Source organism: Pocillopora damicornis, chromosome 4 (genome assembly GCF_964200805.1).
Source record: "Pocillopora damicornis chromosome 4, jaPocDami1.2, whole genome shotgun sequence".
In the NCBI taxonomy this organism is placed as follows: domain Eukaryota; kingdom Metazoa; phylum Cnidaria; class Anthozoa; order Scleractinia; family Pocilloporidae; genus Pocillopora; species Pocillopora damicornis.
This window is the reverse complement of record NC_142673.1, coordinates 17899735-17927675: the sequence shown is the minus strand read 5'-3', so window position 1 is coordinate 17927675 and position 27941 is coordinate 17899735. Positions and strand designations below refer to the sequence as shown.

Sequence of the window (27941 nt, the reverse complement as noted above, 5' to 3'; positions counted from 1 at the left end):
TCTGTTCAATTTTCATTTATTAACCAGTTTTCGGCGGAACAACTTGTACACTTCCCTTGTTCCTCTTGCTGCTTAGACATCAATGCCTAAAGCTGAATCGTACGTTGAAATCAACGGTATTAAAATTGATAACAATAGTAAATCAAAACTAAGTAATGCATTCGAAACAAAATTATTGAAATGTACTTGTTTAAATAACATTAAACATAAGTTAAATTTACCCAGAAAACCAACATCAATTTGACGAAACAATTATGCATAGGGAGTTGAAAGTGCGAACAGCACAAAAAAAAACAGTAAAAAGGTACCAAAACAAGTTTTATTTTTCATGGGTAGGGGGGGGGGGGGGTGTCAGCGAGCCGTCATCGAGCTTTGAATTAAGTTTGTGGGAATCATTTATAGGACATCATCACTCGATGCCTTTTTAACTTTTGTCTCTTTTAATCGGGAGAACATACTATCATGTGACTTGCCATAACTGCCTCTGGTTGCCCTAGGCGTAATATCGTCTCGGCTTCGGCAAATTGTATATCTGCTTGCCACAATATTTTGCTCAACCTTGTATTTTAAAAATTGTCAAATATATGTTGCAGTTTTTATTTATAAATGCAGAGATGCATTTTTAGAGGTCATTTGAATAGCCCCTACAACACATTAAGTATAGGAATTTTACACTAGAGGTACTATGCTCCACAGAGAAATTAAAAACGGAAAAATCTAAGAGCACGTACAGTAGCACACTCAGGAGCTGTCTACTTTCTTTAAATTATAGGTAGGGTATGAGTGAGCACGAGCCCACCTTTTCTGCGCCCGTCAAAAGTGAAAGATAGATTGTTCAAGATTGTTCAATACAGTCCAACATGCGCTCAGACATTTTATATAACATATGAACGTGAACTATTTACACAATTCTCCTTTGAATAATCGAACGTTTTCTAATTTGCTCTGCCACCCTACATCGTTTGTTTCTATAGGACAGGAAGTGGAACTGCACGATCTTTTTATGTTTCCCCTCTTTATTTTCCCTTGCGAATCTGTTCCAACGACTATAGTGCCTTCAGTTAGCTGGTTGACGTTAGGTTTCTCATCAAGAATTAGTATGTCATCTTTGCTTAAATATTTGTATTGTTTTCCTACAATGACTTCCAACTTGACACCCTTGACAAATGCAAAACGCCCTTTACGATATTTTCCTCCCTCTTTAAAGAGAACTGCGGAGCCTGGCATGATACAACCTAAAAAGACAAGGACGCAAAACGTGAGGCTAGACAACAATACGAATAGTTATTGCATAAAAATGAGGTGATTCTCAAGCTGAACTCGTAACAGTTTCTCGTCTAAAGGATTTATTTAATACATTATGCAACCATCAATGCTAATCACTGTGATTTTAGAAGAAAATACGTTTTAATTTTCTACATTTTAGTCATGAAATCGTTCCATTTTAATTTGTGGATGCTTATCTAAAGAGAGTGTTGGAGAGAGAACTTAAAGATACAATTCATCTATGAACTAAGTAGCCTAACCTCGACGTACTGCATCACATCCATATAATGTCGATGTTAAACAACTAGAGAGTCTCTGTCTGGTGATGAGCAGAACTTGCAAAGACTGAGCAATAACCGGTTGAGGAAGTTTAATTGTTCTCACTCCTTCACTGAAAGATGGCTGTTGGTGTAAAAATCTAACGTTATACTTGTGCTAGCGAAATATGACTATGCTACTTGATTGTCAAATTTTCATATTTCACTTTATCACTCTTCCACAGTCCAGAGCAGAAAAATACGGGAAGTAAGAGGAAATATTGTAATCAGGTTTTTACCTTGAAAGGTTTGACAATGGGTACCCATTTGCTGGAAAGAAGCGCTTTTATTTGAATCTGTAGAACATTTCCTTTATCTTTTCCCAGCTGGATACTTGCCGCCGTAATAATATTTTCCTTTTGAAGGTTTATCTCAGTATAACTCGTCTGTCCTTCGATTGAACACTTTATATTTCCTCTGGAGGTTTTCAGGGGTCCGTCGCAATCTTAAACGTAAAAATAAAGTGGACAATGAGCTATAAGCTACAAATTCAAAAATGCAAGTTGCCGCCAGTTTCTGTAGTTTCAATTCCGCTTGGTGTTCCTGGATCTCCGCACGAAATTACTAGGAAAAATGGCCATATACATAACTTATCAAAGACCAAATAACAAAACCCGTAATCATATCTACAGGGTTATTCATTTACTAATCTAAGATGTTGATGAGAAACGAAATGGTTAAATAAATAAAAATCTAAGATAAACTCTCGACCTCGTCGCTTGACGAAGATTAGCCGTGTAGAAGTCGAAACGACGCGGTAAATACGATTGATAGCCTGACTCCACTTTGCGAGGCGAACAATTACACGTTCATTTATCTATAGAACCGTAATGAACAACAACATCTTCCATTCCTTCCACATCTTCCTACTGGTTTGCCTTTGTGGCTTAGTAGTTAATCATAACGACCAACCACTGTCGTTCCTATTTAATACGTCTTTTACCTTTGCACTGGGGTATCTTGTGACTCCACTTTCCATCCAAACATTGAATGGTTTTTTCCCCGACATGTTCAAAGTCACCATCACATTGAAATTTTATGAATTTCCCATGCGTAAAGTCATCTCCTATTCTTATTCCATTCCCTTCACCAGGGTCTAAACATGGAGCTGAAAGATAAATTCCGTGTAAATGTAAGCATTTGGATCCGTTTGTCGTGTAATTTATTCAATAAATGAGAAAATAAGCTCAGAGAGAATACTAGGGAAAATGGATCAAATGGCTTATGTCCATACAATCTGAAAACTATTCGATTGTACTGTCGAGTTAATCCATATATAAATATCACTTATTACGTAAAAGTTTAGATGTCAAAGCTATTTTTACTTTTCAATTTCTATTTTTTCCCCTTGCGTTTGTTTTGATAATTATTTGTTGCTTGGTTTTTGTTGTTGTTGTTGTTTTGTTTAATTTAGTAGCATTTGATAATTTGTTTAGCTCCGAAGTTGGCACCAATAATAGCAACCCCCTCCCCTTCTTCCTTGTGCCATTATAACACAACGACGTTCAATAGCCCATCTTACAGTTGCTTACTTAGTTGACAAGCCTTTGATTTGGAGTGAGGTTGAAGGTGACCATGTTGCGATAGAGACCAATATCTAGTTAGCAAAACTAGATATAACAAAGCAATTTACATTTGAAAAACAGCAAGGTTTGTATCATAACAAGTTCAACGTTAGCCTCACTTGTATTCAAAGGCTTGGCAGGCAATCAGGCAACTGTAAAATGGACTTTTACAATTCTTTAGTGACAATTTTACTCACCAAGGCAACTTGGGGCAGATGAACTCCACTCTTTTGTTTCCCCACAGGTTATTATTTTGGATCCTTCCAAAGTGTAATTCGCCTCACAAGCGAATTCCACCGAGCTACCATAATTAAAACCATTTGTAATACTAACTTGTTTCACATTAGCTGGGGTATCTGGATTCCCACAATTTATAACTGTAAAAAAAATTTCAAATGTGAAATTCCTTCAGGAATCCAAGGGCGTGTAAAATTTAGGATCACTTACTTTATCACATATCTAGTAAGACGATGTAATTTTCAATTTGTTTGCCACGCAAATGTTCACGTGATAATGAGATTAAATGGCCAATAACGTAACGAAATGGCACGGTCTGTGACATTTTGAATACCGCAGGCTTTCATAAAACACACATATCCATAACCAAACTAAGTTTGAACAACAGCGAGACAGAAATGCGCGAAGGATATAGGTTGGCCTTTGCATATTGAGTCATTCTCTTTTGAATATAAGTGTAATGTTAAAGTTAGTTTGTAAAAGAATAGTACTTACTTTGGCACGAAGGTTCAACTCCGCTCCACTGTTCATCGTTTTGACAAACTCGAGTCTCCGAGCCAATCAGCTCGTAGCCTTTCTCCTTACACCGATATTTCACATAACCGCCAAGTCGTGTGTGACCGGTTTCCGAAACTATTAAAACTTTATGTGGAGTTGACAACCTACCGCAATTGATTGCTTTAAACGACAAAAGAAAAATATGGAGATAATAATAAAGCAACAGCAAATAAACTTAGTTCCGATTTGTTCGCTCCTCCATCGCTTTGAAGACTGACCATAATAAAACTTTTAAGTTGTTTAAGGGGAGGGGAGTGGGGACTGTGGTGAAGGATAACAGGTAATATGAATTTTCACAAAAGATTCGTCCCGGAAGAAATCTATGGCATGAATGTTACTTGTCGTTTGCAAGATACCTGAATATCTTTCATTCCGGGGAGCTCGCTGAGTCCCTAATTTGTTTTTTCACGCTCTTTCCCCTTTCTCCGACACCTTTCCAATTTGCTCAGTAAAGCAGCCTCAAAGGAAACACTAAGTAGCATCATTTCTTACGTTTACAGGTTGGCACACGTCCACTCCATTTTTGATTCGCCTGACATTGGCGATACTTGTCTCCAACCAACTTGAAGCCGGGGTTACATTCAAAATAAACCTTACTTCGGAACGTAAAAACGTGTGATTTCACGTTGCCATGGAGAGGGATTTGTGGCCTGCCACAACTTTTAGCTGTGAAACAAAGGAAACAAAACTACCATTAATCGATCAGAAAAGCACAATCTTTACCACTAAGTAGGATACGACTTATAGCCCAGTTTTAGCATTTTTCCGAAAAACTTATCCATCGACGTAATGTTTTGCCTGAAATATTAACGTAACACCGGTGTCTTTACCATCAAAACTAAAGTAAAGAGGCGGGGGCTGAGGCTCATTGGCGTCCAAACCTGGCAACAAAAATAACTTATCTTAACAACTCCCCTGAATTATTATCATTATTATCATCATTATTACCACAACCCGACCTTTTTTTATTCATCGCCCCTTGCTTTGGTCAAACACACAAGGGTTTGTTTCTTATAATGTGAATTATTATAAATTTGTCCAAGTCATTCTGGTATCGTTGGTGGCGTTTTCAACTTACGAGAGCAAGTGAACGAAGAACCAGTCCATTTTCCTTTCGTTTCGCATGTTAGCAGGCCTATTCCGTTTTGGAAGTACCCCGTTTGACACTTCAGTAATACTTTTTCTTGAAACTTAAACGACCGTGTCTTTTTTTGATGGGGCAACCTGAAATCGACATTTTCTGGAAGCTGTGGAGGATCACAGGTCGGCACTGAAAAAAAAAATTATCACATAAAAAAGGTCCCCAATCACAGTGATTGGGAAAATCACACAATGATGATAGACCATGACAGTACTTATACCCATAACAGTAGGAATAATTTTTTTTTCTAAATTCGGTTGTAAAAGTGTTGGGGGAAACTGTGTTCCAAATGAATAATTTCACCCTTCAAAAGAAAAGTGTACCACCCTGATCCCTCTCAAAGCAACAACAAACACAACAACTCTTCAAATTGGCGGCTTAACTTACGTTTGCATTTTGGCTTATCTTCATTCCATTCTCCCGTTGAACCACAAACAAGATATTTCGAGCCTTCCATTTCGTAACCTGGGAAGCAGTTATATTCCACTCTATCTCCTACTTCCAGATAATCTTCTTCGAAATTCCGTCGGTAGAGTTGTTTGTTACCAAAATCGATATCTCCAGGATCCTTACAGATGATTTCTTGAAGGAAAAAAAGTAAACGTTTCTCCGACAAACGGCGATGAATTGTAGCGTTTCATATTATAAAGAAAAAATTTAAATTTTCTAAAGTTTGAATTTACAGTTTTCTCATCATTCTCTTTCATTAGGTTTGATGAAAGAGAGTGATGTTTAGAGTAAATATATCTTTTTAGAGGTTGTGGTGTGTTACATACTGAGTATTACTGAGCATTTTCACCAGTGGTGCCGTAGTTTGACGAGCCCGTATAAAGACCATGAGTAAAAGTGCTAAGCAATATTATATAATAAGCTCAGTTATGCACGCATTCTGATTGGTTCTCACTTATGATCTATTGGAGGACAGACGTATAGATGACGTAATGGTTAAAACTTTTTTTAATTCTTTATTATATAAAACAAATAGATTCCAAGTTTCCGTGCGTCTGTTCAGTAATAGATTACAGAGGCACACAGTGACACACTCGGCTGCGCCTCGTGTGCCACTTTTTTGTTCTTACCACATTTTGACGTCATCTGTGATCTATTACTGAACAGACGCACGGCAATTTGGAATCTATTTGTTAACTAGACACCAAAACGTCCAATAACTTATTTATCATCCAATTGCTATCTTTTTTTAGGTATATAGCTCATTTCTCGTAGCGCGCGCAGTCGACTGGTTAAATTGGTTTTTTACAATACAAAATAACCAACTGTACAATATCGCTTGATGTTTGTACCCTATTTGCAAGTTATTTGTACTCTACTTCATGCAACTGGGTTATAACTAGGGATTTCTGTCAGAATTCAGTGAAATATTTCGTCTTTCAATCGCATCTGTGATACTTAGTTCTATAATTCCGTCCATGATATTTACTTGCGTACACTCGCACAGGATTGCTCACGTTGAGGTGCTTACTACTTGGGGTATTAACAATATTACTAAAAGAGCCATAAACAGGGCATAAAAACTATCGCAAAGAAAAAACCTCAACAAATTTAAATTGCTAAAAGAAAATTAAAAGCTGTTCCTCGTCGTCATCTTTTCGGAATAATAAAACCACCTTCTTAACTCTTACTTTCTTCTTTTTCTCGTTTTTTTCTCGATTTCTTTTCAATTACCAAATAACACAGCAACCTTACCAGAGGTCCTATATTGACTAAGGTTATTCATGATCTCAATACAAAAAAATACCATTGCTTACTACATGATGGATCATTGCCATCCCATCTCTTTATGCCACGACAAGTACGCTTCTTGGGTCCGATCAAGGTGTAAGGTTCATTGCAATTATACTTTACAACAGACCCAAGTCTTCGGGAGGAATATTTCTGTTTTCCATTCTCCAATTTTGATGGTCTTCCACATTCCAGAGCTACATTTGAAAGCAAAAAGTTTACTTTGGTATAGATGTAACACTTAATTGATAGAGTCATATTTTAGCGATGAGTTATCAGAGATGTCAGACTAGTCTAGGTACGGCGCCTTATTCCCAAATTAAACCGTGATTCAGACACAAAAGTATAGCGTTTAACCGAAAAACACATACACATGAAAAGATCGGAGGTGCATAGTCTCCTCGCTTTAATTAGTCGGTAGTTCCCGCTCTTCATCTTTTTGGTATTGATATAAGACTACTAAAGTGCTTTCAATCAAGGTTTCGAGGGAATGTAAACACAATTTACAGGTTTTAAAGGCCATAGCCCTCAAATTATATTGCGTTGGGCTATGCTATCTTATTTCTTAAGTCTGTCAATCTCCGACACAAAATTCACGTACCATACGAGGCCAGGAGATCAAGAACGGATATGTCGACAGGTGAAAATCTGACACAAGAAATCTTGAACAAAATCATGTATTTCAATTGTGAAAAGAAGATGCTCCTGCTAGTGTCATTTTTCAAGGACAGCTTAGCGCTTTATATTCCCATAATAATTGTAAAAGGGCCATAAAGCGTTTCATGAATGCAAGTAACAGAATGTAGAGATATGTCTTTTTCAAACCTTTCGGAACACAGCTGTATCCACAGTCTCCATCACAAATACATTCCTGGTTGTTTCTGCAGCTTCCGAATGTGCTTGGGTTGCATTGTCTCCTACAGAATTTCCAATGTTCACGATTGGTTCTCTTGCATACGCACTTTGGCTCACCTCTGTTCCAGGCGCCACTCCTCGCACAAGTCAATGTGTTCCTACCTTCCATTAGGAATCCAGGCGAACAAGTGTAAGTCACCTTTTGCCCAACTTCTAAGCTATCATACTTCATTGTACCATTTAAGATACTTGATGGGACTGGACACATCAGTTCTAGAATTAACGGAAGAAAAAAAGGAAAGGAAAGAATGCGCCTGTTGAATATTACATGAAGTAGCTACTGGGATATGTTTGATAAACATGTATCATGTAGAAGGCGTAAAGGAGCATGGCAGAAAATAGGAGCAAATAGTCGACGTGTTTTTGTGTTTGTAGTGTCAAATTTCTTTCGCGACTTATCATTCCACTAAGTTATGTGTCAAGGGAATACAATAGTGTAAAGCACCATGTCGTTCGCGTAATATAGAAGGAGATGATTCGTCCCAACAAATATCGAGAAGTTCCTTTTTCGAATAGTCTAACTGTTCAATATTTACACCCCTGAAGAAAAAAAGAGTAGAAACATCTAGAGTGAAAGTTACTGCAACTGAAAGACAGCGAAATAACTACAATGGTTAACACCCTTCGTGTTAAGAACTTTCTAACTTTAACCCGTCAGGAATCGAAAATTATTTTGTCCTGTGTTTAAATCCTGAATTCAGATGAATTTTTGCTCCTACTATTCCACTGGTTGGAATGCTAGAGCAAGCGTCTTACTCTCCTTTTAAAACAAAGTGAACACTATTCTATAATACTGAAAGATGATGGTAGATTTCCATTTTTCTAAATTTATTGAAAGTTCCAGGATTATATTACAACCCACGTAGCGGGGATTTTAAAGAAAACGCGAGTGAAGTGAATAGAAACGCGAAAGAGATTCCCGTTGCCTTTCGCGAACGCGACCTCTGACTCGCATGTACTAAGTCTAAATCACATCCCGCTCTAAAACAATTGCGCGTGTAAAGTAGGCAAGAGTGCACTACTTACTGCAGACAGGCTCCTGACCGTCCCAGGTGCCATTTCCTCTGCACGTTCTCTTTTTAGATCCGATTGCCTTGTATGGTGATCTGCATTGATACTTGGCAACTGACCTAAATGCGGTATTTTTTAATTTAACTCGACCTTTATCAATTCGGCTCAATCGTGGACACTGAAGGCCTGTAGATAAAAACACAAAAAATAAACATTGTATTGACCTAGAAATTTTTTGGTATATTCCTCTTCCTCATAGAAACCTTGAAATTAAAGCATAAGAGCAAAAAAACAAAATCTGATTAAATGCTATTTTTCTTTGATTTCCTTTTTCGATGAGCAGTTGCATGTAAATTTAAACAAAACATGGATCGGTTTGTTATCGATCTCTTTGCTGAAGCTAAAATGGAAAACCCCTCTGATAGTTGTCGCAAAGTGTACTTTTCACAGCCATTGGATAGCTTGTTTCACCTGTTCTCCCTCGAACGCGTTATTTGGGATGTCACGCGCTCCAAACGTTACGTGCTATCACAAAGAATGGCTGCGAGGGAGTCTACATATATGATTAATTAAGGCTGTTCATTTTATTGTCACGCGTCAACGCGCGAGGACGTCACGCACTATTCATGAGTGATACGTGCGTGGGCTTCAGCATTAAAATAGTCTCCATTCATCAAATGGTGAACAACGGTACAGAAGAAGGAAAGCTGATAAAAACAGAAAACCCCCCATCTTATTTGACAGTATCGCGTCTATTTTTCTGAGCGCCCAGATGCGCGTGCACAGCCAACTGGAGCAGTATTTCAGTATTATATTAGTCTTTAGCAACAAATACAAACCAAATAAGAATTTGGCGAGACAGAAAAAAAATTAGGTGATTTATTAAATCACGATGGCAGGGCCCGATGAGTGCTTTGATTAAGAAATAAAATTAAAAAGATAGTAACAGGCTGTAACTTGCATTTGAAAAAAAAATAGAAACTATTCTTTCGTTATCTTAAACGGAATATAATTAATGACAGTTGCCAAGGTGGTCCTGCTGTGACCAAACTGAAGAGGAACACTTCTAACTTCTGTCTCAGCACGGTTCAGCGATTACGCTAATTTTGATTTTAAACATTAAATTCTTAAATTTTGCAAAAGACAGAATTTCGAAATATACATGAGAAGTTGTATTGAATTGCGCCTTAAAGAAGAAACTGAAAAGCTAAACGTTCAGGTTAGGAAATACGAGGTGGTTCATTATGCCCGTTTTCTCGTCTTACCTCTTTTTACGCAACTATGGCCACAGTCACCATCGCATATACAATCTTCGTTTCTACCGCATTCATTCTTTGATGGATTACAGGGTTTGGCGCAGATATTGCTCTGATGGTTTGTGCGAGTACAATTTTGACTTCGAATACCTGATAACAAATGTTACAAAGATAACAATTATCATATCGGTCTAATTTTGGGTCTGTTAATGACATTACATGTCAATGAATTGAAATTAAGATCACGGGTACTGAAAACGTAGTGCAGTTACCTTGAATGGCGAATACGGCGAGCAAAAGAATTGCGTACTTCATCGTGCTTCAAACACAATGTACCACGAACGTATGATACGCACACAGGAAGTACTATCAACAGACATAGTGAGTCACGACTGGCAAAGCATGTAGTTTCAGGTTTCGCCTTCAGCTTAAATGACACCCTTGATTGATGTTGATCTTATTGTTTTGATTTAAGACGGAGTGAGAGCAACATGCTGTTTTCGTCAGCATTTGATCGGCTTTTTTCCCCGCTGCGCTTAAGCGTGGAGAGAATACGTAGATCCACACACACGTACCACTTATAATTTCAGGTTATTTTCAGTAAATTAAGTCTCTTCTTCAGGGTCCATATGACAAAGTCTTTAGTAACGCTCTTTTATCTTACCGACGACAAGGAAAGCGGGGTAATTGAGGATGAAGTAGTGTGTGTGTTTGTGTTGTACACCGGGGGGAGGGGGGAGAAATGTGATCAAGAAAGCCTGTCTAAACAACGGGAAGAAAAGGGTTAGTCAGCGCAACAGGAACATACGAGGTTGGGAACGTGATGGACTTGACGGTTGTGAAAGATAAGGCAAGGTATTTCCTGCCGGCTATTGTGACTATCGAGTATCTTAGCCTTAACTGTTTTTTCAACAAAGATTACGTTTCATTCTTGCCTAAATCGTCATTTGCTACAAAAGTGACCTAAATCATGAATTCGATTATGCTACATTATGTATGGAAAATTGTTTCGTCTTCATTTCGCAGCAGGAAATAAATATTATAATAAGTTTTTAAAGAAACTGTGGTGCTTCGAGGGAAAAAATTAAAAAATAGATTCCTCAGGAATAACAGTTCCTTCGTATCTATAAACCAATCACAAGTCAAACTTACCAAGGAAATTAAGTATTATCAACTCATAATACTTAATTAGCCACCGTAACAAGTTTCAAAGCTGACGTTTCGAGCGTTAGCCCTTCGTCAGAGCGAATGGCGAAAAATTACCTCCAACGAAGGGCTAACCTTCGAAACGTCAGCTTCTGAACCTCTTTACGGTGGCCAATTTACGTCCAACTCAGTTGATAATACTAAATTACCCTGTTATACTCTTCTACCGACGCAGCACCACAGTTTCTTTAGAAACTTACCCCCTTTATCAAAGTCAAATTTAGCTGATGATTATAAACAATTTAAAAAGAGGCTTATTCTCTGTCTTACTTCCGTCTAAGCTTCAAAGGAATTCTTCGAATTCACCAACACTCTTGTTGTTTCGCTTAAAGGATAATTACCAAAATGACCCCCACCAACGTGTTGCAAATACTGGTACTTTGCGTTTGCATATTTCTACCGCAAGTGAAAGGTAAGAGTAGAACTCAACCAACAATAATATAGTTTGTAGATAAAATTTGCACCAAAACATTATTTTATCAGTCCAGAATAAGTTGAACATAGTTACTCTTATCAGTCTTTTAATCAAAACAAGCTGAAACGATCTCCGATAAATTTCAGTGATATGAGAACTCAAAATAACGCCAACCATGCACCAAATGAAAAATGTGGTGGTTCTGGCGAATGCTAATTAAGGAAAAAAAACATATCAAATCAAATTATATCGTGCGCCGTTGAGGGAATTAGTTGTCATCTTGGTAACGTTGAATTAAAACTGTTTTCTTCCTGGTTTCTCGAGAAAAAAAGGAACATAATCACCTGATTTGCCCAAACTTGTCTCTTTACGTAAACTATACCGCCTGTTATTGCTATGCGGAGTCAATAGCCGGTTGTCTCGGATAAACAAAGATATCTGTTACACGGTGGCATCATGCGATATGGTTATTACAAAGTACAGTGATAGGACCCCCTTGCAAACTTAAATCGTGTGGAAAGGGGTGGGGAAGAACATCTTGCTTGATTCGACGACCGACCCCCTTCCCTCCCCGCCTAGAAGAAGAATTATTGACATAAGGAATTACGAGCCACCCCTTGAGAGTGAAAATTAGAAAGTCGCTCACGAATTTCCCATTTCGGGGTCAAATGAGAACCGAAATGTAACGTCAAAAGTTCTCGATTGAATTCAAACTATCATGAGCCTCAGAGGACGCGAATTCTCAAAACCAAACATTCAAGTGAACAAAGATCAAGAGACAAGCAGTTCGTACACTATCTCACTCTCTCTCTTTTAACCTGCAGAACAGGCAAACCCAAGGCGAGCGCGAAGCGCAATTCACGCACAAGTGGAGTAGCGCCTCCCCTCGCGCGTGAGTCGCGCATTCCTCACCCTTACCCATGTTTGCGTTCAAAATTCAAAACAATTACTCCCGTTCTGCAGGTTAGTCTCTTTTGTCTAAGAAATGGAGCAGTTACATTAAAACCGTGCTTGCTTTCCTCACCTTCACTACTCATCTATTTCTTCGCCGAAAACCATTGTAAGGCTATCAAAATAGAATTTGATTTTATTAAAATACAAATCTTCTTCCTAATAGCTTCATTTTGCGGACCTCCACCTCTTCCAAGCAATGCTGCCATTCGCTCTGAGTCAACAAAGCCAACATCAAGCGGTTACAGCAAAGGAACCGTAATATTATACACTTGTAAGCCAGGATATCAACGCTTGTCTGGCCTTGTTCTTGTAAAGTGCCTAGGAACAACGTGGACGAAGTTAACCTTTACTTGTGTAGGCAAGTGCAATTAGTTACGAAAATGAAATTACGCCATAATACTGCCAAATCATTTGCAACTTTAAGGATAGCCTTGCGTGACTCCTCGCTTGATTGCACACATGTGAAGCGTCTTAAATAGCCGGTGACAAAGGCGTGCTTCATTAGACTTTATCCCTTTTTTGTGCTCGCACTAACGTAACACCTTCCTTTCGAGTTTTGAGTAGAAAAAATTCTAAAATTTGGCCAAGCCGCATGGATACTGACAATAAAAATGTATATATCAGTACCTTTTATACTTTTCACAATGTTTCATTCATTTTACAGTCGTCATTTTGAAAAAATAGTGAGGATTCTTTTGATTTTTAGCTTCGAAAGAGTGCCGAAGCCCACGTGTGCCCAAAAATGGTAAAAGATTTGGAAGTGCTTACTCTGTAGGTCAAAGGGTTAGATTTTCATGTGAAACCGGATTTGTCTTGCAAGGAGCAGCAGTTATAGAGTGCTTGAAAAATAAAACCTGGAACAAAGCAGCGCCTACATGCGAAGGTAAAAACGACAAAAAAACGACAACAGAAACAGTGACTGTTTAAATAAATATCGAAGACTAACAACCATAGAGGTATCACTAAAAACGAAAAACGGAGAGTAAAAATGCCGATGAAATGGCAAATACGCCCATTACTTAAGAAAATTTGGGTCCTTTTTTTTAAGCGCAGCGAAAAATGATGAGTAAAATAAGCGTTCTTAATACAATTTCTAACAGCAAACACATTGAATCAGCACAAGAGACCATGAGCCCGTTGAGCAGCATGAAGACGCCCAAAGTTCAGCTACCCTTCAGTGACTAACGTTTGGACCTGTTAGAAATTGTCAGCATGACGAAAACCTTTAAAAGATATCATGAACGTTTATCTCTTAATTCCTTTAATTTTTATCATTTTGGAAGTTGTTGACTGTGGAAGTCTGCCAGATCCAGCCCATGGGATGAAAATCAAGGAAACTAAAACTACATTCGGTGGTAGAGCTGATTTTATTTGCAGGAAAAAACGGTATTCAATCGTTGGAAGTCGAAGAAGGTTTTGTCAAGCAAATGGTGAATGGAGTGGCAAACCGACACTTTGTAAAGGTATATCCGTTCATCGCTCTTTTTTAAAGGGACAAGCTTCGTTTTTTTGCGTTTTTCAGCGATGCAGTGGCGAGCGCGAGGCGTGAACGAGGACAGTGTGGGGGAGCGAGACGCCTGGTAGGCGTGTGTCACTTGTTGCGCTCGCTACGCGCTCGCCACCGCTTGCTTAGAGGAAAAAAACGCTTGTCCCTCAAGTTAATGCAGTCCCTTTTCGACTGAGTGTTGTAAAAACCATTAACATCAAATAACGCTAGAACGTTATCAATGTGCATTCAGCCCATTGCAGTAACCCAGGAGTGCCAGCCGGGGGGCGGAGAATCGGGAACAACTTTAGGCATGCAAAACAAGTGAGTTTCCATTGTCAAAAATCGCTGAAGATTCAAGGGCCCAGGAGAATCATCTGTTACGATGGCAGCTGGAGTGACCGTAAACCCAAGTGTCTGCCCCCCTCGCAAGTGAAAGGTAATACATTGTTCATCTGCCTCTCCTTTAAATCTTTCTTCGGAAAACCACCACATCAGTCAATCCACAGAAGTATTTTTGTTCCTTCCCCCCTCCTCCGTTTTTTTTCACCTTTTTTCAATGGCTCCGCAATTTAAAGAAAACGCCCCCTCCCCCTCCTTAAATAAAACTGTGGGACTAAAAATAATTTGTTGGTAAAGGAATTAGGCGAAGAGCTAGTGTTAAAAAAATTACTTGCTCAATTGTAACACTGCCGCATTTGTCATTTTCAGATTATTCCAAATGCGGCGAAAGGAAGAGAATCCGCCTTTCTCGAATGGTGGGTGGTATTATCAGCACCCACGGGATGTGGCCTTGGCAAGCTGGACTTTATCGAATTGACCAAACGACCGGTGAGATATGTGATGATGCCTAACATTGTACCCTTTTTTTCCGAAGGCTCCTTCTCAGTTCAACAACTTTCACAAAACTAAGTGGGATGCCAAATCTAACGGGACGCTCGGAATAGGTGCGGAAAAGAATGGACAACACGGAATACCGGACGAGTGTATGAATAGGGAACTCTCTGCTTTTCTGACACATTCCCGAATGATTAACTCAAAAATCCCCAAGGAGAATACGAGCTAATAAGATGAACTGTTCCGGCGACACCTTTTGCATCTAGTCGTATTTATCTCATACTGTACGAACAACTACCAATAATCCAAGTGGGCAACAAGAAAACCGAAAATATCATAATGGCGAGGCTCCTTCAGTTGATAATAATCGATGCGGTTGCTTTCTTATTCCTTCAGCGCAATCTGTCTTTCCTCATCCCTGTTTTCCTCGTGCTGACGTGGAGCTGCGCGTTTGATTTAGAGATTGTTTTCGTTTAGTTTGATATTTGCATTTTGTATGTAGGAAAAGAACATTTTCTCTGTGGAGCTGCCCTTATCACTCGACAGTGGATAATCACTGCTGCCCACTGCTTCATGTACACACACGCGGATGACCACGTTAGAAAATCTCTCATTTCACCCCCGGAAATGTAAGTTTCCTCTATATTTGACTTTGACGTAATCAGAAAGAATTCAGACTTAAATCACTTAAACTTTCATCGTTTGCTCCACGACTTTCGCAATTTTTCTGTGGTTCGTTTTAGTTTGAGGCCGATTTTTCTGAGAGCGCTACACGCCTCTACGACGCCTCTAACTGAAGTGGGTTTTCTCTTTAGGTACAAGATTAAGGTCGGTGACAGTGTGCGCACCATAGAAGAAGCCTCGGAGCGAGTGTATTTTGCGACCAAAATAATCATGCATCCCAAATACCACGACGAATACAAAGAAAACGATATTGCCTTAGTCAAGTTATCTTTCAGAGTCACACTTACTCGGAATGTACGTAAAGTTTGCCTTCCACAGGCAGAAAACAGCACGTCATACCCCGAAAATGCGACGCCTGGAGCTCATGGATTTGTTGCTGGTTGGGGAGCCACCCAAGTGCTTAATCCAGGAGAGACAGCCGACTCGAAGTATTCCTCATCAGCGGTATTACGATCCGCTCATTTTCAAATTCAAGACTCGAAACTTTGCCAGAACTCTACTGATTATCACTTTAACGACTCGTTAGAATTTTGCGCTGGAAGCGATAGAAATGGAATCGGACCATGCACGGGCGACAGTGGAGGGCCTTTTGTTATGAGGGTGTTGAAGGGCGGTGCATGGAAGTGGGTCGCTGTAGGTCTTGTTAGCTGGGGAGAGGGCTGTGGTATTTACGGTCGATATACATTCTACACCAAGTTAGCTCCCTATGTTGACTGGATTAATCAGCATGTTCGTAAGTAGACGAGAGTTAAAAGAGCGTTAAAAAGCTACAGCATTATTTTCTCTTAGCCGAAGTCATAAACTGACCAAACGCACAACAGCTCAGAAAAACTTAGCGATGGGTGTATAACACTATCATAAATTTAATGTATGTCTGTAAGATTAAATCTTGACGACGCCTGTATTTTTGTAAACAATAATATAAGGCAACAGGACAAAAGTGTGTTTCCTACGGTCGCAGGCAGCTAAACGTTTCTGACTTCTTTGAAGGCCTGAGACAGCCAATTTAATCCCATCATGTTTTAAAATAAAAATAAACATAAGGGGCGCTATCATTTGGAGTGAGGTGATTTCGTTGCTTTTTTCTTTCACAAGAAGATAAATAGACAACACATTTACAAGGTTACAATTCAGCTCGATCAATAAACCTTTTCCTTTAGACTGATGTACTCCTACGCCTTTATCATTAAAGCTGTAGATTTTATTCCATGCAGTTTCGCTCTTTTAAATCTATGGAATGACTTAATTAAGATCATCTGAGAGCGTAGATTTACGACTGAGACCTAGTGTATGTAGCAAATAGACTAAGACCTGTCCTTTGACGCTTTTGCACAGTAATGGTCGATGACCTGCTAACTTATGTTATAGTTTTTCAAGAGCCGAGTTTAGCTTTATCGCTTTATCATTTATTCGCTCCCCGGCCCTTATAGCCCAGCCCAATGATTTAATTGAAAAACCTGAAGCAGTTATGAACTGTTCTAAGTGAAATGTTAAGGAATAGCGATGAAGCGTAGACATCTGATGGTGGCTCACGAGTCCTTATCTTATGTTGTAGAATATTTTCAGTAACCGAGAGATCACTGATGTTCAAGTTTCCTTAGATGTCCTTGTCAGTAGAAATGATGCTTCAAAACGTTTTCAAAATGAGATCTTTTAAATCTTCAGGAAAACATTTTTAGTAAAAAGGCAATACGCTATCAGAACCCACAAGGCAGTTCCAGCTAAGCTCATGCCTAGTTTCTCCGCGTGGCCGCCATACTCATCCATCTCCCAGCTGAAGGGAAAGTGTCTCCACAGAATACCATGACCAACGTACACAAGAATGGAGTTCATACCTATAAAAGAAGAGTCATGCATCCCAAAATAAGCAAAATTATCGAGAAAAATTGGAGCTTCAAACTTAAACCCTACAAATGGCCTTAATTCAAAGTTAATCCCTTTTAAATCATTCCTGATTCCAAAGATCCTGATAGAATATAGAAATAACCAATTGTATGTCATTGTTTTCTGACACATGACCATTCAAGTCTTCTAATGAATTAACATTTTCCTCCCACAAAATTAATCAAGCAACAAGAGCGCTAGATGCAATCTTTGGAAGACCAGATAGCTTGATTATGAACTAAAGTTCCGACAGATCTTCCCTTGGAAATAGGATCATATAAGGCAATTAAGCTCTTACGTCAATTCTCTCTTGAACCAAAATTATAAGATGTAGTGTCGCTTGATTTTGACTTTTATGCCATATTTATCGATGAAAATCTACGCACTGGGTTGTTTGGGATCAAAATATATGATACATCACAAGGAGACAAGAACATTATATCGCGGTTTATCATGAAGACAATGAATTGGGTGTGACGTCACGTGTTGGTTCCCTGATGGGGTCCCTCTTTCTAATAAAGAAACAAGTTAGACATCGTAAGGATACATTATCAGCGATAAGCCCCAAAGATTTGAGACAGTTTGTCAAAGGAAAAAATCATAAGTTGTTGAATGTTAACTCATGCATCGTCCAAAAATTGTCACTAATTTTTTGTTTTGTTTTGGACCAGATGATCTAATAAAAAGCGTTTTAAATAATTGGGTTTCCTGTAATCGTAATAAATTCCTTTGTATGTTTACATCTTAGCAGTTTTCTTAGACTCTTACCTGGGTAAAAGAAGGGTGCACCATTCCACCAATCCAGGACGTCAGTCAGAAGATAACAAATAGCAAACAGAAAGAATGCACTCGCTCCCGTGGCTAAGATGAACGACACCGACCTAAAAAGATATTTCCTCTTTGAAAAATATTTTTGGCTGCTAAACAATGATAATTTCGTAAATTAAAGTTTTACTGCCGGTGCAAAATATACTTGTAAACCCAAGCAGCTTCAGACGCGGCCCAAGTTATCAGGGCGCGAAATTTAAAATCAAAATGGATCATTTTGTTACCATATATTTTTGTTGATTGGAACGATCCCTTCATTTTTTGTGGCTCCACACAGGCCCAACGTAAATGCAGTCTGAAGAATGTAACATGAAAATTATTTCAAACCTTCACGTGTGATTCAATGCTGGTTAAAAGCTAAAATGTTTTCTCTATTATAAGATTATCATTGAAACCTCTCACCATCAGAACCGCCCAGGTTATCCACCTGATGAGTCGTGGTCTATGTTTGGAATGAATTGTCAGTATGTGACCAGCCTGTTCGGAAGAAGAAAATAATACAATAATGGACGGGCACTATTTATCAACTGGAAGGGGGGGGGGGGGTTGAAAGCATTTTGGTTGTGTAGCGATTAAAATTTACTTCATTCCCCCATAAGGCTCTATAATATTCTTATGATTTCCCTCCCCCTCATTTTCACTTAATTGGCAGTCGTTTTTCCACTGTACCCCCCTTTTTACTCTGTTGACGACATCGAAGAGAATATAAATATAACATAGTCTCTTGCGAAACTGATCAACTGATCACCCACCTATTCACTGGACATATCTCCTCCTCTCCTCTCAGGTTCCCCCTGAAAACAATGTGATCCCCCAAATCCTACTAGCTCGTGCAGGATGCTTTTTCATTCTGTTCTTAATGTAGAGGTCAACTGGCTGCCTGGCTCCAATAGCCCCTATGATTATTCCAGGCAGCCAGCACTCTTATTATCTTTTTTTGTGTGTGTTACAGCTTATAAAGCCAGAGAGCTTACAAATAAAGATTGATTGTTGTTATTGTTGTTGTTGTCCTTATGACAGTAATATGATGTAATTTTGATTTCAGTTAAATTATCCATCCAAAACTAAACTAGAATAATTTATGTACTAAAGTAGCTCCATCTGATTGGCAAGAACTATGTGCTCTTTGAAGAGACTTAGTAATTATTCATTGCAAGCAACGTGTGAACCCGATGAATAGGGTATTGTTTTTTAACCAACCAAGAGCCACCGTAGAAGCAACGAGAAAAAATTTAGAATCGCTCGTGCAAATTTCCCAAGAAGTATGCAGTCATCTTTTGGGAGAGTCACTCACTCTTCGAAATCTTCGAAGTATTTAACCCCTCTGAAATTATATGTTATATATATATGTCCTACAACCTATAAATGATAAATCGTGTAGTCCAGGAAACCGCATGGCTGTAAGCAATACAATATGCTGGCTCTTCAGAACACGCGGTGAATTTAGTAATGGTTTGCGAAGAACCATTTTTGTCACGACTAAGGAATGCGATACTCAGGTAAGCAGATGACAGAAGCGAAATAACTAGCCAATATATGTATTTTTTTTTCTCACTGCTTGGTTAGAAGGGTTCTGTAATGCACAGTTCTGTAATGTTCTGTAACGATGTCGATTTTCGTCATCGTGACGACGCGATATGGTTTGAAAATATTTGTTGCCTTTCTATGCTTTTATGTTATCTGATGGCCGATTTTCATACCAAGAAGGAGGCAGGGATCATTATCAGTAGCTGGACTCAGACCAGCTACTGATAATGATCCGGGGAGAATACATAGGGCAAAGTAATCATTAGCTCCTATCAACAATGCGAGGTGCAGCACCGCTAACCTTCAAGAACTACAAGTACGCAGGTTTGTGTGATTTGGTGTTTTTGTTTTCAAGTTTTTCTCTCGGTTTTGTTTGCTTGTGTTTGTTTTAAACACCCCAAAAGCATTGCTAAATTTGACAAGCAGTGTGCTAAGATACCAAAAAAACACTAAGAAAAGAACGCGTCTGTTTTTTCATAGATAGCAAATACATTTTATTTTCTTACCTGAACGCCAAAGAAAACCAAAACAATAGAAGTTAGGCATCCAAGGATCCCCTCCGGGTCATATGGTAAGGTAGTTTTGTAGACACCCTGTTCGAGCAGAACACGAGAGATTTGTGATTAGGTGCAGAAACTGGCAAAAAAGATTGGAAAGTACATATGAAGGGAAAAGATGATTATCGTGTGAAACGAGTGATTCACACTAAGACAACGTTTTCAATGCCAACCTACGTCGTTTGACTAGGAAAAAATAAAAGAAAAATGACAAAACGAACTGAGTAAAAATGAGCTGAGAAAGGTACAACTTTCCACATTCGGTGAATGATTTTGACCAAGTGTTGTCGGGTAATCTTTTTTTCCACTCGGAACTTTAGTACGCATGTATCTTGAGTTCAAGAAATGACTTTGTTACTTGACCTTGATGGTAGGAAATCTGTAAAGATGGTTGCCTAAGGCGATTGTGTCAATGTAGCCCGCCATTCCTCCAGTGCAGTTAAAAGCATTTGGGTATCCTTCCCCAATGCCCCCCGGACCCGTGTAACCCCTGCAATCGTAATGTAGTTAGTAAATAAGTTCCTTGCAAAAAAAAAGGGGGGGTGGGGGCGAATGTAGAACTGTTATACAGTCATTCTCGTGGCGTACACTAGACGTATAGCTGATGTAAAAACATTCAAGGTCAACTACCCTGATCATTCAATAAACAAATTTTTGACCGTCTGTCGAAACTAAGCTGGAATTGTATTGGCATTGCTTTTATAGGCTCAATGATTGGTCTAGAAGAACTAGAACAGCCGTCTCTACCCTTTAGATGCAAAACTAAAACCAAGCCCTAGCGAAGGGCTAATGTTTGAAACGTCAGCTTTAGAAACTCTTTATGGTGGCCAACTTACATTAAACTCAGTTTAAAAAAAAAAAAAAAAAAAAAAAAAAGCATGCGGGTATTTCCTCATCATGCATGGTCTCCCGCGCTGGAAGCAGATTGCCTTGTTCTGATTGCTTCGGTCTTATGACTCCGAAACGCGCTATAACTCGAGAGATTCGTTTTACTTCTTTTACTTCTTTTAAAACAAGCTATACTCCTTACTTGGGACATCCAGGCACATCCACTCCATAGGTAAGGGCAAGATAGCCAGCGAGTAGCATCAGCACAAAGATCCACTGCTTCCATAAACCAAACACATCTCGAAACACTTCCCACCATCTTTTCTATGATAACAAAGAAGTAGGAATTACTTCTGAAAATCTTAAGCTCTCGCTACACGGTTACAAGGGTTTAGCTTATGCGAAGAGTGAAAACCTTTAATGCTACCTTTTTTTCGCCTTTTTCCATCGGAGGCAGTAGCAACTGCATCATGGCAACGAAGAAGTAACAAACTCCAAACCTCTGAAGAACTCCTGGGATTCTGTAGTACTTCAGGTTACCGTCTGAAACGATAAATTCATTCAAGTTATCGTAGAAGTTCATGATTCATGTGGCCATGCATTTAATCATCACGTGCCCTCTGATGAGCTATCGCGTTGGAGAAATAAAAATTGATTGCATGCGCAACTAATCATGTTCTAACAGTGTAGTAAGCTCTCGCCTGACAGACACCCGTTATAACGTACATCGATATGAGCACCCCGATACTAATGAGGGGTTAAGTTTGTATTGAGAGCCTTACAGTCTGTTAACTGTATTGTCATTGTTAACCCGATTTCCATAGGAATAACTGCCTAATAAAACAAACGTTTTCAGAGGAATGACACCATTGCGAGGTCATGAACTAAGGTGAAGAGCGATGATGCCCAAGCTACCTATGATTTCGCTTCTATCAACTCGAGGCAAATCATTTATGGCCAACTTTAACGGTTCTTGCCTATTCTTTATTGAACCCTTTTGATTGGTCACTTACAGTTGCTGGTAAACAGACCCAGTGCGAACAAGATGAAGCTTCGTTTTAGGATTTTACATGCTATTCTAGGCTTGCTTGTTTTTTTGCGTCTCAACGAGCGAAAAGATAAAGTGATTGAGACTCCCATGATCCAGATAAACCTAGAATGAACAAGTCAGTAATTGATCAATGAATGAATAATCAAATAGATCAACAGATACATCTGAATAGATAAATGATAAGAAAATAGATAATTTGACTTCGAATAACTAAAATCTTTTGCAACCCATGCCTTGTCCACACCGATTTAATGAGGCTTACAAGGGAGAATTTGAAAACCTCCGCCTTTCTTTTTAGTGTAGACAGAATACAATTCGATCGTTTTGCTTGATTCTGGCCTCCTACTAGAATTATCTGCAACATACCATGGAAAGACGAGATCAGCGACCAACAATCCTGTTTAAAAAAGAGATAGAAAGATGAAGCGATGGATACGTGTTTAAAAAAAAAAAAAAAAAAAGGATCTTTTGTCACATAACCCAACATTTGGTAAACTAAGCTTTAAAGAATTTAGTGGTTGATTTTTCCCTTTACAAGTTCTTCGTTAAGTAAAATCCAATTGCCACGGTTTTGAATTAGGTTAAAAGTCTTAAAGACTTAACTCTTAGTTACTACGCAAAATAGAGACAACAGACATGTGGATTGCTTGGGAGCCACTGTTTGATATCATCACCCAATACATTCGCTCCCCTAAAAGAGAGAACGCGTCGGGCGTAGATACCAAACAACGGCCGTGAAGGAGACTAAAGAGAGAATGCCGCGCGCTCTGAATTCATAAGTCAGGAAGTTAACATATATAACATGCTTATTATATTTTACCATTCCACACGGCATGCCCGAAGAAGTAATATCCACCACCACCATAGTTCACAAATATCATCAGTGTTATTGCAATTCTACAAAAGGAGACAAGAGCAGTCCAGAAAACAAACCTCGGTCAAAATGCTATAATTTCTTCTAACTTTAACCAAACTTCACTTTCGTTGCAAGACTCAGGGTTAATGTCAATTAACATTTTAGAACGCATTTCCATCAATTATCGTAAAACGAGACTCAAATTAAATACAAAAGGCTCTTGAGAAAAAAGTCAAATCTTGTGAGGAGCTTGTGAGCACTTCCCATCAAAAAGGTAAATTTTAATCAAGCGTGCAAACACAGGAGTAGCCAATCATTAAATGGATATAAATTTTCATCTGATGGGTCGAGAAAGTGGTTCATAGTGTTTCTTGAAACACTTATCAAAAACCGCTCAATTCTAAAATTGCTCCACTACCAAGATACTCATTAGTCGATGCTGTATCATGACATACCCTCGAAACGTATCTAAAGACTTCAACCTCCTCGACCTGGCTTTAAGCTGAGTCTGAAAAAAAAACCAAAAAGAACCTCTATTGAACAATACCTGAACATACCATTCTTTTGGTTAAAAAGAGTTCTTCTTCAGGACAGTTTCTAGACGAAGAAAGTAATGAATCGGAATTGGAGGTATTGAACAACATAAAAGCACAGAACGGAAAGAATAAGAAAAAAGGAAGGAAAAAAGAAAATAAAAATTGAAAGGGAAAGGACATCACATTTTACCTCTGGTAGCATTTGTTGTTCTCCCTCTCCAGTCACGTGCTAGTGGTGCGCAATAAAAAAAAATTGGTCGGCATAAATCGTTCATTAATTAAGTAATCAACTAATTAAGAAATGACTGATGAATCAATTAATTTAATTGTAATTTAAGACTTTTGACAACTAACAACAAAACAACGACAAAAACTAAGAAATGCTTCTTTAATTGATATTGAGGCGATCAGCAATACCACAACGAGGGTTTGATTTTGAATACAGCCAGCTTTCAGACATTAAACTCATTTTTTTTAAAGGTACAATGAACAATTAATAAATTAAAACAAACTTGAAGGACTCAGAGCATACCATTTCTGTGTCTTCTCTGTCATCGATCTCATCGGCCTACAAAAAAAAAAATTGACAAAATTACCATCCTTGAGTTGAGAAGAAAAACGTTTAATTTGAATAAACTTGCTGAGGTATTAGAAATAGAACAGCAACCAGGACTTAAATCAATATGCACGGAAAAAAATGCGTTTAATGGATAAACTTGAATTAAAAATGTGACATTTCGGCTTTTATATTTATATTATATTTATTTTATATTAGTATTAGGCCTTGAAAAAAGATTTAAAAGGATTTATGTAGATATACTAAACACCCGAAGCTCACGCTTTAGGTTAAGCCTTACAAAATGGTTACGTTGAAGGTTGCCTCTCTAGCCCTTAAAAGGAGGTTTTTAATCTCCTCTCTCCCCCCCCCCCTACCCCCCCCCATCAACTTCTGAAGATTTCGTTTCATAAAAACTGGCGTTAGCGCGGACATGTTACTGCATGCTCTTACCTGATTCATCATGTTCGAATTTTCTTTCTTGCAAGCGACTTTGCATTTCCTGTTTATGAAAATACACGACATCAAACCAAGTTTGCGGTAAATTTTATCAAACCCTCTTGATATAACACTTAGGTAATCTGGTAATTGAATGATGAACTGCCATAGGAACTCGATAATACAATAACAAGATTAGGTTAACCGTGACCTGAGTCAGTAGTATATTAATGGATGATGAGATATGTTTAATTTTATATAAATGTTTCCCTTGCATCGTGGGCACTTGCTACGTGCTCTGCCTTTCATGTATTTGGTCCTGTGTCGACGCAAGATTATAGACTAAAAAAGACAGAGATTAACTTCTTCTTTCTCCCAACCCAAAGCAAGATAATTATGTCTATCCAATTAAAGAGGGCGAAGATCACAAAGAATCAATGAGGGCCCACAACGTAAACAAAAAATCAAAAGAAACAAAAACAAGTTTCAAGAGCGGGAAAACTCGGAGGAGCAATTAGCGATTAGTTGTTCTGTTTTTTATCCGTTCGGTTGACAAGACGGCGCGAGTTTTCAAGAACAAACACAGAGTGGATAACTTTTAACACCTAACTTCAAAAATGTTCTTCGATAAAATTATCGATTTCGAGGAAGTTATTTACCTTCCAATACAGGTAAGTAAAACCCATATAACAGCCAAGCAAAAGAGCGCTCCGAGGGCTATCCATAGAGCTGATCATAAAAGGGAAAGAAAAAAACAGAAAATTTTGTCAAAAACGTTCGTTCGTCCATCCATTTACAGTACTTGACTTTTGTTCCGTCTTTTTTGCTCATATTTGTTTCTGGTGACTTTTTCCTCAATCTACTAAGACTTTCCTGGAAAGATTCGTATTATTCTTTTGCGAAAAAGAAAAAAAACATGCCTTCCACATGAATGATCCTAACTATCCATGGTATCATGATAGATTTTAAATTTTCAATACAAAGATTAATCACTAGAATAGGATGAGATAAACAGATACTCACGCATGTATGGGTAATCGGGTGACCGCTTGATCTCTAGTTTGCATGTGACCTTGTTTGATGATTGGCCATCAGAATGATGGATGTTATACTCGTACCAACCTCTCTCACCAAAAAGGTAACTAAGCCTGTAATACACATCACACAGTCAACATTGAGGCGAAAATACCGAGGACACTAATCTGGAAGAGGTCGAGTAATGATTTAAAGTGATCTCAGGTGCTAACTGTAGTTGTCCCTCGAAAGGTAGCTTCCTAAACGCATGGCAATCAATACTATAACATTGCTTTCAACATTTTAACTTCCTGATGAGATATAGTGTTTCTCGTCAATCACTTTATAGTGCAAATAAAACAGCACGTAAATTTATCTTAAACTGAACAAATACACCTACATGAACCATGCCGCACTCAGACCGAGATAAATCCAAAACCTTTTACAAACTTTTTCTTTTCTCTTCAAGTGCCCGAATGTTATCCCTTATTTTCTTTTTTTTTTATCTCTGCCTATGCTGGTGTCGATTTCCGCTACTTTCTCGGTTGGGGTTGTCGACACTCCCTTTCCCCCCCTCCACCCTCCCCCCCATCCCTCTGAGTGTTGGCTAATGAATCCTATGCCTCAGCTGGCTCTTCTTGTTTTATTGGAATTATTTTTTTTAATGTTCAGTCGTCTTGAATTAGCAAGTTCTTCGCCGACGAGCTAATCAACGCTGATATCGCCTAAAAATTTCACTTTTTACTTGAGCCTCGTTGAAATTGAAATTAATATTGAGTCAGTCACAAACCTGCATAACTCTTGAGATCCATTTTTCATTTTAACAGAGATAGTAAAACTGTAATGTGTGTTTACCACAAGGGGGGCGGCTCCATTGAGGAGCTGAGGTATAATTTCCTGTATTGGGCACTGCAAAAAAAATTTTTAATTTATTTCAATGGATGCTTGACTTTTTCTAGAGCCGGAACATGAGCAGCTCATGGTCTCTTGCCTTTTGTGATCGGCCAAAACTGGAGTCTGTACTCGCTTGCCCTTAACTTACGAACGCACGGTTGTAAAGAACGAAGAATGAATGATGTTATTTGATAATACCATCGATCTTGCCACCCTTTATTACTATGTGTGCTCCTTGAGAAATTATTTATATGTTCCTTTAGGCAATTTAGCAGTAGAGTCGACCTAACAACATATATTAAATGCGCCAAGAAGCACAAGTTTAATCGATGCAACAAAATGGATATTATTATCAATTTGTCGGGCATCGTGCAAAATGGTTCACTTGCTCGCGTGGTAGTTCAGGCTGTTATTTTTATTTTTTATTTTTCTGTCATTCTATTTTATCAGTGCTCTTCAAGTGATTAAAATCCTAGTACAGTTTATTGTCTTTGATATAAATGTTTTGGGCTCCCTCGCCTGGCGGCACGGATAAAAATGGCACCTAGTCGGGCCAAAAACAAAGTTATGAACACGAACACACTGTTTTATCACCTCGTAACAGTTTGACGATATCCCTGATATTGTAATAGGCTCCTCTAAAGTGGAACTGATATTCACAAAAGCGGTGTCCATTTTCAACTTATTCGGTGATAACTTTTCCTCTTGCGGACATGACGATGATGACATGTTGGACACAAGACCTGCTAGTTGCAAAATGCTATTAAAGAACGGTCACAATTTATCGCCTGAGGGGGGTGGGGTGGGGAGTGGAATTGAAGTTTAGAGGTTTCTGGTTGTGCTGCGATAAAATTTATCCTATTCCCCCATAAGGCTCTGTGATATTCTTACGATACCCCACTTGTCCACTAATTAACCGCCAATGAAGAGTCCCTCCTTGATACTCTGTCGGCGACGACTGATCCCCCCTCCAGTCCCCCTTAAAACCAGTGATCCTCCCAAATGATGAATAATGTCTGGTTTCCAAAACCTCCTTTAGGCGATTGTGTCCAAAAAGGGCTTAGAACTCAAGCCTGGAAGTCTCTTAAATTAATTAGATGATGCAATCCTTTCAAGGCAAAGGAGCTTATTATGAAAGATGAAAGCCTAGTTTTGGTCCTCTAATCTTCAGTTGTAATCCATGACAAAAGGAAACAAATGTCACGGATTCATCAAAACAGCACATATGGCGTTTCATCATTTTTGGGAACGCATTTAGCGTGAATTAATTGACTGATTTCAAATCATCTCGAAAGGGTTTGCTTTCATCCTCTCTTTCTGATAGCTTCGTTCATTTTCGTTAAAATTCGACCGGGAGCTTAATTGCGCCTTCTTCTTTCCTGAG

The 27941-nt window shown here is 38.7% G+C and overlaps 3 protein-coding genes across 11 annotated transcripts in view; 1 reads left to right on the top strand and 2 right to left on the bottom strand.

Annotated features, from left to right (window-relative positions):
- Positions 1-10713, bottom strand: LOC113676143 (protein lev-9). The gene is made up of 14 exons (XM_089205286.1): positions 10279-10713; positions 10016-10156; positions 8766-8936; positions 7650-7952; positions 6851-7021; positions 5472-5666; positions 5022-5213; positions 4436-4609; positions 3881-4063; positions 3346-3525; positions 2527-2691; positions 1823-2028; positions 1527-1668; positions 1-1235 (listed from the first exon to the last, which is right to left on the bottom strand). Exons 1-14 carry the CDS (start codon positions 10319-10321, stop codon positions 898-900), a joined length of 2604 nt encoding a protein of 867 aa, XP_089061412.1. The 5' UTR covers positions 10322-10713; the 3' UTR covers positions 1-897.
- On the top strand, positions 10474-16796 carry LOC113676140 (coagulation factor X). 2 transcript variants are annotated; one of them, XM_027192759.2, is made up of 9 exons: positions 10474-10861; positions 11545-11624; positions 12745-12939; positions 13288-13464; positions 13865-14044; positions 14321-14506; positions 14779-14898; positions 15407-15533; positions 15720-16796. In XM_027192759.2, exons 1-9 carry the CDS (start codon positions 10830-10832, stop codon positions 16327-16329), a joined length of 1707 nt encoding a protein of 568 aa, XP_027048560.2. In that variant the 5' UTR covers positions 10474-10829; the 3' UTR covers positions 16330-16796. The 2 variants fall into 2 exon arrangements, with proteins under 2 accessions (XP_027048560.2, XP_089061428.1); XM_089205302.1 differs by having other exon boundaries at positions 10738-10861; positions 11494-11624.
- The window catches only part of LOC113676144 (heparan-alpha-glucosaminide N-acetyltransferase), a 13648-nt gene continuing 2140 nt past the window's right edge, over positions 16434-27941 (bottom strand). For 4 of the 8 annotated variants that reach the window (XM_089205299.1, XM_089205300.1, XM_089205298.1 and 1 more), the window contains 19 exons: positions 27152-27300; positions 26454-26572; positions 25673-25797; positions 25309-25378; positions 24665-24713; positions 24188-24223; positions 23846-23884; positions 23575-23627; positions 23084-23160; positions 22630-22660; positions 22226-22365; positions 21640-21755; positions 21415-21536; positions 20748-20874; positions 20334-20420; positions 18703-18777; positions 18525-18595; positions 18241-18353; positions 16434-17423 (listed from right to left, as the gene is read on the bottom strand). In XM_089205299.1, coding sequence (XP_089061425.1) covers positions 17242-17423; positions 18241-18353; positions 18525-18595; positions 18703-18777; positions 20334-20420; positions 20748-20874; positions 21415-21536; positions 21640-21755; positions 22226-22365; positions 22630-22660; positions 23084-23160; positions 23575-23627; positions 23846-23884; positions 24188-24223; positions 24665-24713; positions 25309-25378; positions 25673-25797; positions 26454-26572; positions 27152-27300 — 1781 coding nt within the window. In that variant the 3' untranslated portion in view covers positions 16434-17241. Of the gene's footprint in view, positions 17424-17770; positions 17985-18240; positions 18354-18524; positions 18596-18702; positions 18778-20333; positions 20421-20747; positions 20875-21414; positions 21537-21639; positions 21756-22225; positions 22366-22629; positions 22661-23083; positions 23161-23574; positions 23628-23845; positions 23885-24187; positions 24224-24664; positions 24714-25308; positions 25379-25672; positions 25798-26453; positions 26573-27151; positions 27304-27941 lie in introns of all 8 variants that reach the window. The other 4 variants (XM_089205295.1, XM_089205296.1, XR_016186266.1 and 1 more) reach the window with 3 other exon arrangements.